Source organism: Nasonia vitripennis, chromosome 4 (genome assembly GCF_009193385.2).
Source record: "Nasonia vitripennis strain AsymCx chromosome 4, Nvit_psr_1.1, whole genome shotgun sequence".
Lineage (NCBI taxonomy): Eukaryota > Metazoa > Arthropoda > Insecta > Hymenoptera > Pteromalidae > Nasonia > Nasonia vitripennis.
The window spans coordinates 12,958,121-12,970,097 of record NC_045760.1 but is presented as its reverse complement, the minus strand read 5'-3'; the positions used below and the strand labels follow the sequence as shown (position 1 = coordinate 12,970,097).

The window sequence follows — 11,977 nt, the reverse complement described above, 5'->3', positions numbered from 1 at the left end:
TCACTATGTTAATTAGAAAACCAAAGTGATGTCAGCTGATAATCTTAAATGTAACTATAAGAATTGTAAATAAAACAATCGTTTAAGAGTAAGAATATTCATTTATTACTTCCTTCTCCTCTGCTTCTATAATCAGTAAAGTATAAAGTAGTAGGAATTATCCTGGAAATGATAAGTGTACATCTATTCACATGTATAGTAATCCTCGAAAAGAATTCAAGTTATATAGCAATTTCGTATGCGGAACATTACACGACTCAATTAATGCAGTCGTCTTGGAAGGAGGGGAACAGCTCCGCTGATAATTCGTATAAAAGACGCTTGAGCATAAAAAACTTGGAAGTTCACGAAACGGTCAAGCTGAACTGCAGTTCCTGCGGCTACGAGTGATTCCCCGACATGGTACGTTTATAAAAAACCTTATTTTAACACGCGTTGGCCAAAAATTCTGCCCGGAAATAGAGTCAATTTTCTACTAGGAAACCGTAAAAATTTAATAAAATGCATATTTTGCAGGTGGACTTTGGGGGACTCGGATCATCGTCATGCAGAGATCCGTTTTTAAATGGTCCTATTCTTAACAATGCTTGCAGGAACACGTTTTCACAATGTACATTATTTTTAACCGTACTAAATACAGTGATTCAGAATCATTCGAAAATTAATATATCATCTGAGCGTGTACAATCTGTTAAAAGGCCATCTTTTGCTTATGATTTCGTAGTAATCGGAGGTAAGTGCAATCAATATACTCATAATTTACAAGCACATACTTCAATAATTTAATAATGTTCACAATTATTTTAGATATAAACGTTACGTAATCTATATTGATATTTTTTGTATAGGTGGAAATGCTGGTGCAGCTGTAGCAGGAAGATTAAGCGAAATTTCGGAATGGAGTGTACTAGTTTTAGAAGCCGGTCCAGATGAGCCAGATGCTTCACTTATACCTAGTAACTACGGAATATATGCTGGTAAATATATTGCAAAATAGTGAATAACCGTTTATTTATAAAACATCTTATATATGTATATACTTTAATCCTATTAGTTACTTTTGTTAATTGTTACAGAAACTGATTATGATTGGAAGTTTAGAACGTCTAATGAAGGACACGCGTGTCTTAGGACAAATGGTATATGCTCATGGCCCCGAGGAAAAAATCTGGGAGGTACAACTGTTCATCATGGAATGGCATACCATAGAGGCAATCCAAAGGACTACGAAAAATGGGTTGCCATGGGAAACAAAGGATGGTCTTGGGAAGAGGTAACGTACATGAATACGTTAATATAATAATATTTTATGTTAACGAAATACAACTATAGCTATAATTATAACTCGATACTACTAGGTCAAGCCTTATTTTTTAAAAGCTGAAGACAATCGAGAAATCAATAGAGTAGGCTCAGTACATCATGCAACGGGTGGACCTCTCCCAGTGGAAAGGTTAGTACACGGATGTATCGAAAAATGAATTCAAATTTTTAGTGCATCGTGGTAATAACTCTAAACATTGTATAGATTTCCATGGCAACCTAAGTTCGCATGGGATATTTTAAAAGCTGCCGAAGAAACCGGTTATGGTGTTACTGAAGACATGGTTGGAGATAAAATTACTGGATTCACCATAGCACAAACAATAAGTAATAAAGGTGTTAGAGTGAGCAGTTCTGGTTCATACCTAAGGCCGAATAAAGGAAGACGAAACTTGCACGTAGCTTTAAATGCGCTAGCCACAAAAATAGTTTTTAGAAGAAAAAAAGCTATTGCAGTGCAATACTTAATGGTAAGACTAATAACATAAATTATAATTTTAATCATTGATTTTGTATAATCTTATTAGTATGCTAAGTACACTAGTAAAAACTAAATTACCATGCATTATTCAATAGCGAACTTCATAACTACTTAATTTACTTTCAACAGAATGGCAGACTACAAACTGTATCAATTAAACGCGAAGTTATAGTCTCAGGAGGAGCAGTGAATTCGCCGCAATTTTTGCTTCTATCGGGCATCGGACCAAAACAGCACCTTAAAGAGATGAAAATTCCCGTTGTTCAAGATTTACCCGGTGTTGGTGAAAACTTACATAATCACGTATCTTACGGTCTAAATTTTACAGTCAATGATGTTGAAGTTGAAGAAAATAAACTTTACCCCACAAATCTATATCTACACAATCAAACGGGACCACTATCTTCCACTGGAATGGCGCAGGTTACAGCGATTCTTGCTTCCGAATACACGACCCCGGATGATCCTGACATGCAAATGTTTTTTTCTGGCTATCTGGCAACTTGTAAATCTCGCGATACGCCGAGGATGAGGGAAATAACAATTATACCTGTCAATTTACATGCTAAAAGCAGAGGTATGTACGTTTGTATTTTGATCATCGATATACAATAACACGGTAATTCTTTTTGTCTCGTATAAATCTTTTATGAAATCATATTTTCAAAAGTATAACACTATGCTTGATATTAAAAGTAAAAAATATTCATAAAAGTATTTGATAAGTTGCAAAGCAGTAGACATGAGGGTATAATTTTTTTTTAACTCAAAGGGAATTAATGTTTCAGGAAGATTAACTCTTGCTAGCAATAATCCTCTGGATCATCCAATCATCCACAGTAATGATCTTGCGGATCCACGTGATGTAAAAGTTTTAATCTCTGGAATCCACGTCGTCCTCTCTGTAGCCGACTCCCCGACCATGCGGAAACTCGGCTTAACTCTAACAAGTAGACCTCTCCCAGAGTGCTCTGATTTCAAGTTTAAGAGCGATGAATATTGGGCTTGTGCCATTCATCAGGAAACTCGTACGGAAAACCACCAAGCAGGCTCCTGTAAGATGGGCCCAATTTCCGACTCAATGGCGGTGGTCGATACGCGCTTCCGCGTTCACGGTGTCAAAGGGGTGCGAGTAGTCGACGCTTCTGCAATGCCGCAGGTATGTTCTTAGTCGATAAACTATTTCAGGATTTTTTTTCTTTGCGAAATGGCAGTTGCGATAATCTTAAAGAACATTAGTTCTCATTTAATGTTGATTTATTAACAATGTAATACAAAGTATCATTATAATGTTCTGACATTCGGTTTGTATTTACTAGATGGTTTCTGGTAATCCTTCGGCTACAATAACCATGATGGCAGAACGAGCAGCTGATTTTATCAAAGAAGACAACACTTTATGTAAAAAAAATTAGTTTGTTCATTTTTAAAGTAGATATAGCGACGCGTCCGAATGTAACAATCGAGAACCTCAATTCAACTACTTTATGCCAATATAAAGTAGCGAAACGCAATTGCGATCAAATATATGCAATGAATTTCAACAATTATTTCATTCATCATCTTATCATCGACATCGATTTAATTTATTTTCTACTTCTCTACTAAATTATTTTAGAAGTATTAGTTATTAATGATAAGTATTAAATGTTCAATAGATTTATTGAAATTTATTGGCAGATTTGATTCGAACGTTTTTATACTTGTTTGTATGTATTCTGTGTTTTATAAAATAGTAATAAACTGGTTAATTACAGTGATAATGGCATTTAAAGAGCTTATTAAAAATGTCCGAATTATTTTATGATCGTAAATACATGGAACAAGAATTTAACAACAACACAACATCAAAAAGATCGGATATCCTCACCTAACCTGCACTTTTCATTTCATTAAGCCAATTCATTACACGATTTCGAACGGGCAATTCATTAAACGCTGACGCCTTAATTGTACGTGATTCTTTTTTCATGCCTCCTACGTCAGCGAGGGCCGAAAGTTCGTGACTCCAGGCGCACATGTAAAATAGGTCATTAGATAAAAGCGATTTGTGCGCATAAGACGTTTGATGATAACACGGGGGTGTAGGCGCGCGATGGAGTAATGCGAGTTGTTACACCGTCACGTGTAAGACACTTTACTCGGCAAAGTTGCTAAATGTGATAACAAATCCAGGGCGATAACTCTCTGTCGAGACTGAAACGGAGAGTCGGCCGCGCCGATTAGGCTAGTCGCATCTTAAGCTAAGGCAGGCTTAGGGTGTGTGCATGTGTGTGTGTGTGTATGCAGTGCAGCGCCACGAACTTTCGACTTGTTCGCGCTTTTCGCTATAAGAAATGCTTTCTAACTAGCGCTTTCAACCATATATTCATGATTTACCGGACGACCGTCGTGTCTTGTGAAAAATTTAAACGTTGTCCTCTTTTATATACTTGTACGTATATTTTCCAGGATAATGTAATTCAAGCGTGCTCTCTATTTATCCCGCCATAGCGTTACTTTCGCGCGAGTGAGACGATATTGGCTGCGGTTTCGTTAATATTTATAAGAAAATGAAATTCTCGCGCGTGAATAAAATAAACCTATGCGACTACTTTCACAGCTCTCGTTGAATCCATATAGACTGGTAATGCCGGCGATGGTCGTTTCATGATCCCCGGGTGCTTATTTTTCCAAGTGTAAAATCCACATCGTTACGAAAGTTTTTTTTCTGAAGTAGGCATTCTTTGGTGTTTTTCTGCTTCCTCCTTTTCGAGCTCGAACAGGCAGTCAAAAAGTGGGAACAGACGAAAAAGAAAAAGTTCCTCATCGACTTGAGCCAAGCGCGCGAGACTGAAAGTTCGGAAGCTCCCGGAAAACGTATAGCATAGAGCCGTGTGGCGTCGGGTAACTTTCGGAATCCCCGGATTTTATCGCGATGCAGAGGGAAACATAAAATTTTTTTGGCCCATGCCGACTCCACGTATTAGCGTTTAATGCATTGCCGTCAGGGAGAGAGTTAGAGGGGGAGGGGGGATAATGTTTATCTTTTCCAGTTGACCGCAAAAAAGAAAGCAGGTTTAGCGCGCGCGCAAGCGACCTAATGAAGATTATCTCGCGACACGCGAGAGTAAAAATTGAGATTATCTATAATTATCTCGGTAAAATTATATCGTGCAAACATGTCTTTATACGTAATGAGCATTTTCAAGGCTCGTATAGCGCCACACTTGCAACATTAACAACGTTGGGATTAAATAATAACTTCGTTTGAAATCACTGGCCTCGTGCTCTAAAGATGGACTTAGCGATCCCATTCAAAGAATAACGTTCGCGCTACAGGCAGGGAAATTCGATAACGACAACTGCTGACACTGAAAACAAATGGACTAATCGCGCGAGGACCGGCGGATATGGTTTACGAATGAGCTGCAGCATAAAAGCAATTATTCTAATGAAGCATCGGAGTGAAATACAACCGAGCTCCTCCCCTTGTGAGCTTTTTCCACAAAAAGTATCCCCTCCGTAGTATAGGATGGCTCTCTGTATCTTCGAGGCTGCACACACACATACATCGGGCGCTCGCGAGGATCGATTAAATCTCCGGAGGGGCGAAAATTAGTGAAATATCTTCGCTGCACACGCGAGAAAGAAGCTCAGCGCGCGGGTATCGAGTTCACATAAGCCAGTAGTGCTTGTATAAAATGCTGCTGCTTCTCCTCGAGACTTTACAAGGGGGAAAATCGAAACGCGCGGCAGAACGAGACGAGGAGTAACGATCGGACACGGCCGGATGCTCGCGCGGGGAAAAAGAGGAATAAAGAGGAAGTGAGAGGGAGAGAGAGAGAGAGAGAGAGAGAGAGAGAGAGAAAGAGAGAGAAAGTGAGCTCACGAGCTACGGGCACGGAATCCTCCTACATACGATGAAACACAGAGAGGGAGAGAGTATAGTATAATGATTGCTCGCGAGTACCGGCTGCTCCGGCGCATTATACGGACTGCGCGAGCGAGTTACCGGTATATATACTTGTACAGAGAGAAAGAAAGTGGAGAGACGGGGGTTTGATCCTATTTCACCCACGAGTGCGCTTCCGACCGGGCGACGATAATTTTCCTCTTTTCCTTTGCTTTTTCTCTACCCGGCGTCTCTCGCGTTTTTTCTACACGCGCGATCTCGCAGAGTTTGATCATTGCCCGAGTTCACGTTTGCTTATGTCCTTTCGCGCGGCGAGTGGCTTTAAACTATCACTTATGATAATTCCAGTGTGGAGAATTAGCCTCTCTTGGCCTCGCGTCATTCCACCTTCGAGTGACTCTTCTGCTTTCGCTGATCTTAACTGATCTCTTGTATACTCGAACAGCGTATCGCGCATGCCTGTGGTTATTAATTAACCTGGAAGTTCTTAACCAGGAAAACTGCGCTCACCAATTTTCGCGGTTAAAATCTTGGGGAAAATCCTTGCTCATCTTTATCGTGTTAATAAAGCTTCGCATTTACGTCAAGTGTATACGCTCGCGCGAAATAACCGCGGAAGGGTGTTCCGGGGAGCTTTCAAAAGTGCGTAAAATAGTTTTCGTTATGAAAATCGTGTAAAAGCAAAACATCATATCCTCGCGCATTCGCAGCTGCAGCCGAGAAAACTTCCGCACAACGTCGCGATAATTGCATTCGACACTCTAATACTGCTGATTCCCAGGAGCCACGCAATCTGGCGGCGGCTTATATCTCTCGCCTGCATCGTGCCGAGATACATGATTGATTCAGCGGGCCAGCGTGAAAGCGAGCGTCCTATCTAAATTCCATATAATTCGAGGGGAGAGCGAGCATCTTCGCCGCCCATGCGTCCCGCCGCGACGAGTTGGAGCGCGGGTATTCAATTAACTCTCGGCTCGTCATGGTAATTACATTAAGATACGATCTGAGAATGTATAAATTGATAATAACGGCGAGATAACGGCTCGAGACTCACCGAGTGCTCCCTCGAGAGCTGTGAATATATGTATACGTGTGCACACCTTAGAGCCGTGTACTACACATGCGCGAGAGTCCACCGCAGAAGAAGCTGTAGTACGCGTACCTATTTTCAAATAACTGCGCCGAGAATAAGTCCGCCGAAAGGATGACTGCATTTTCGTCTCTCCAATAATTACAAAATACTGCAGTATACACAAAACGGGTCGCTGGGTCATTGCGCGCTGCAAAGTTATCTGCTCGAGCTCATTGCGGCCACTATTTATGGAGAGAAGTAATTAGCGGGGACTGGAGTTCACTGTGCGCGCATCGATTGACATAGACGTCTACTATACGGATATATTAAAGCGATCGCTTATTTCCTGCTTTATCGTACCGCCGCTGCTGCATGCCCCTTTTTATATGCGTCCGCATCAGCTTCGCCATTATTGTTACGGCAGTACTGTTATATACGATGATGAGAATAGAGTGCAAACGGGCTTCGCGCTTGGTTGATTAACTCGATTAACGAATAAACAATCGCTCGGCGAAATTATATTTACGCACACTACGTATACGTGTGTGATTAGAACATCATCGACGTAATACAATGGGAAATAATTTGGGCAGCGATAATTATCATCAAAATGTCTCTCGCGCTGTCACGACCTACGTGTGTTAAATCAGTCTCGTGATATTCCGTGTACGTCTCGCGCGTCGAGAATCACCCTCCCCCTCGTAACGCTCTCTGTAATTATGGGTATTTCAATTCATTTGTTTTTACAGCTGTATATCATTAATTTTCAACGATCGTGCTTAACAAAAGCGACCATTAAAAACGATCCATCTCCACCCCATATGCTTTTGTAACGAAGCACAAGCTCGACGCCGTGCTGTTCCGTCATTATCGAGCGCGCATATACGTTTATTCAGCGCTTACTTTCTGCAATGCGTACCAGACCGCGACGGGATGAGAGCTCGGATGAGGGCATTTTTTTCCTTTTTAACAATAAAGAATGATAAAAGAGAAAGCAAAAAGACTGCGAGCTGTTATCGGCGTATAGGCTTCTTTTTCCAGCCTTATTGCTCCGGGAAACAATAAGGCCGGCAAGCTATACGTATGTACGGGACTCATCCTTTCGGTCAGCGAGTTCCTTCACCAGCGACCCCTCTATTTTGCACAGAATGCGCGTTTTACCAGGTAAAAAAAACGCGCGGAAAATTAAATAGTCGCCTCAAACCTTTTTGTTTGTATCAAAATCGCCCGGAGGTACCGTCGCGTACAGAGACATTATTTTTCCCCGCGGAAAGTATAGAAATATCCACTTGACAGAGGGGGGGAGATAAGAAAACGCAGAGAGCCGAGTCCTCGACGAGCTTCTATAAATTTGGACTCGGTCGCAGCAGCGCGACGCGTAAACAAAGAATGGACGCACAATCCAATTATTGGATAACAGTGCGACAAACGCGCGCGCGGCAAAGAGGCTATCGTATTTCGGCACGTCAGTTATTTACACAACTTGGCCGTCGCGTTGCGGCCGACAACTCACGCACGCGCAAACATGCACACTCACACACAGACATTTCGCGTGATTTCGTTCTCCAGAGGCAGCTCTCTCGTCGCAACAATGCGCGCTTGTGCTTTATCTTAATTATGTTAATACATCGAGTGTGCTGTACTCCCCTCCTCTATATGGTTCGAAGAAGAGCGTGCCACGATTGCCAGCGTTAATTATCGCGAGAAAGCGCGTCATGGGTGATATTTATTTCACGTTCCTGCGACGACGGAAAAGCTAACGCAGATACTGAACTCTCAGGTGGAAGCGAGGAGAGAAGCGAGCACGAGTTTATCAGAGTTTGAACTTGTCGAGTTCGATAGCTTGAAAGCGGTGCGCTTGAGTCAAACGTGGCAAGGTTATTAATGATGTATCCGACGAATGGCTTGGTTTACGACGAGAGGCGCTGAATAACATATGGGGGATTCGGATAACTTTTATGATTGGCTAGCGAATCCGAGCTCGAGTAACTTGTTCGGCACGATTTTCCTCGAGGTGGGCGTCTAATATTAAACTTTCGGGAACGACAAACGACTCCAGACGCTTTATTGTCCACGTGCGGCGAAACGTGGGGATGTTAAATATTGATAGAACGATCACGAAGGACATTTCCGAATCGTGTATTTACCGTCTCTCGATTAAAAAGTAGTCAACGACGCGCGCGATAATTACGGATAAGTCTTGGCTCTACGAAGCACACGCAGTCTTTCTCAGAACGATGAGGTCGTAAAATCGGTTTGCCGCGAAAAACAAACTCGCATGTCCCGGTAATCCCCTTAGAGCAATAGCCTCTGGCCCTGCGGCCCACTCGCCCTCGATTGCCAGCGGGCGCTTGCGCTCGATATACGTGGCCGGATAGAATATTTAACAGATTTTTGTTTGTCCGTGCACGCGCGCACATTGTATATATTACTCATATACATGCATCAAGCGCTCCCTCTCTACCGGAAAAGCAATTTCGCGCGTTATATGAAACTTGTGATTCCGTGACAGATATTTAGACCGGAGAGAATTCCATTACGCTCAAACGCGCGCTGCCTATATGACGCAATGTGTGGATAGAGCGCGCGCAGAGAGGGAAATAGCCGATGAACGAGCGCGGCGCGCTAGGATCGAAAAAAAAATGTAGCGCGCATAATCGAATCATCTCGTGCGAACGGATTCGTACTGTATGCGAAAGAGCGAGGCGGAGCCGATCGGCTGCGTCCACGAGCGCTTGATTTTATAAGAGCTAATAAATCGCGCGCTACTTTATGACTCTCGCGCACTCGGCATCTCCACGCAGTATGGATATGCAAATATGTATGTCTCTTCATTCTTCATAAGGGATTATAGAGCTATATATGTATAAAAAAAATCCGTATCCACACTTTTTTGTTCGCGTGTAACGGGGGCACGCGAGCATTATGTATGCGCGCTTTCTCTCTCGCGCTCGACTAAGGGGTATACGGGTAAATATATTTCGAGGCAGCCGGAAATTGGCGTCACTTTATACGCCCCCGTGTGAGCGCGCGTACAGCTCCGCGTCGTCATTGTGCTACTGCTACTGCTGCTGCTGCTGCTGTTGCCGTTGAAGGGACCGCGCAAAATTCGGGACTATACTCGCGCGCGTATAGCCGAGATTTTATCGCGATTCAAAATGTACACACGCAGAAATATAATTACGAATTTATGCACTGACTCGACTACTACGTCGACGCGCAGCACACCGAACTCTTGACAATTATACGCACCGCGCCGCCGCGCACCTGTGTTTGTGTGTATACACGAAGAGACGCAGATAGTGGTGTGCGGGGGGACAACGCATCAGCTATTCGACGCTTGGGAATATGATCGTCGGGGGGATTTTCGGAAAAAGGCCGCGTCCTTGTGTTTTTGCGTCATTTGCCCCGTGATTTGGGGGAGACGCGTGGAGGTAGTCGTATCGTTTATGAATTATGGGCTAAATTAAAACGCCGAATTTTCTCGGGAGAGTGTTATTCTGCGTGCGTGCATATATAGGTAGAAAGAGGAGAGAGTCAGGAAAAAAGTTTTCCATCGTCGAGCCCTGTATATACATACTCGATTCCCAAGTGTAATCAATAATTACGCGCGAGTTCTCTCTCTCTCTCTCTCTCTCTTTCTCTCTCTCTCTCTCTCTCTCTCTCTCTCTCTCTCTCTCTCTCTCTCTCTCTCTGTCTCTGTCTCTCTCTCTCTCTCTCTCTCTTCTCGACTGTGACTCGAATCCCAAAACACGGCCGAGATTTTTCAATGCGCGGCTACCGTGAAATCTGGGTCATCGAAAATACGGTAACGAGTGTACAACCAAACTTTGCCGCAGTAGGATTGAAATATCGAAGACTGCGTATAAAAATACATAAGAAATGCAGTGCACTCGTCGTGTGCAGCGTTTGATGAATAGTATAGCTCGAAAAATGTGCACATGTAAATCAGCCGGCAAACGTGTGCATCCGCGAAAAATCAGGATCGAAGAGCGAAACTGATGGATTGATAAAAAGGTATGGCAGATGAACATTTGAAATATTGATGCACTCGCGGACAGTGTCATCGGTGACGGCTCGCGAGAGCTATCGCGCGCGAAGCCGCGGTCGCCTTTGCGTCTACTGTTACACACGAACGCGAGACTAATGAAGGAGAGACCGGTCCTCGCCGCCACGGCTTGTCGTTTATTACTTGTAATTGTATTAATTAAAGCGTGGCCGGCGCTGCTGAAAAGAAACGTGTATACTCGGTGCACGCCTCTCCGGCGCGCGCGCGCGCTTTGGTTACTCGGTGTGTTACGCATACACGTACGATAATTGCGAGTCCGGGGCAAGCGGCAACACAGTTTTCCTTCTTGTGTGTGTGCGTGTGACGTATAGGTAACAGCAACCTGACCCAGTGCGCAGTATCGGCCAACGCCGCCACCGCGAGAAACCCAGCCGCACTTATATATTCATGAGTTAAGGACCGCCGTGTCATTCTCATGAGCTCATTGTCTTGGGCGGCGTTCTCGCGTGCTGAGAGCGAGTGCTATGCACGATTAGTTCGGTCGCCGCACGACGGGTTCAAATACGGTGTCGTCGTATTTATGTGAGTGTGCTTCTGTCGGATGTAAAGCTTGAGGCACACTGCATCGCGATTCACGAGGATGCGGAGTTTTTTTTCCGTGCAGGGGCAATGCATAGTTTCGTATAGTTGTATTAGTTTCCTACTCAGCTGTATTATACGATGATCCAACCGAGATTTTGATCGACCGGAGTGAAATTCGTGGAAGACTGTTTTAGACAGGATGTACGGAGTTCTGTGAGGCTATATTATACTGTATAAAGTTGTACACTTCAGCTGCCGCGAATACACCGGAAACGTCCTCAATAGCTTATTACGGACGATGCATTTCAAATATCCGCATATCAAATATTGCACTTCTCAAACTTTTATCATCAGATCTCTATTGTCTCGAACGCGAATGCAATATCACCTATTAACGATCGAAGCCCTTTTTTATACATGACGTACACCGTATTTTTAACGACTCGATCGAACGAGCGCAGAATAAAAATTTTGTCGTCATGCAGCCTACGCTGCGAGTCCTTCCCCAGCCATGCATAAATGCGCAGCGTAAGGTGATCGAAGTGTCCCGGAGAAATGTAAATCAATTCGAGACGTCATCTCCTCTATCGACTTTTGCGTCGTCATTCATCTCGA

At 43.4% G+C, this 11,977-nt stretch overlaps 2 protein-coding genes across 2 annotated transcripts in view; one reads left to right on the top strand and one right to left on the bottom strand.

Moving 5' to 3' along the window:
• The window catches only part of LOC100120465 (nephrin), a 324,223-nt gene that overhangs the window by 252,483 nt on the left and 59,763 nt on the right, over positions 1-11,977 (bottom strand). The gene's annotated exons all lie outside the window — the stretch shown is intronic.
• LOC100120817 (glucose dehydrogenase [FAD, quinone]-like) lies at positions 342-3,333 on the top strand. Its single transcript, XM_001604367.5, has 9 exons — positions 342-402; positions 517-733; positions 849-977; positions 1,077-1,273; positions 1,359-1,453; positions 1,529-1,793; positions 1,934-2,381; positions 2,593-2,963; positions 3,124-3,333. The coding sequence occupies exons 1-9, from the start codon at positions 400-402 to the stop codon at positions 3,217-3,219; spliced, it is 1,821 nt and encodes a 606-aa protein (XP_001604417.2). The 5' UTR covers positions 342-399; the 3' UTR covers positions 3,220-3,333.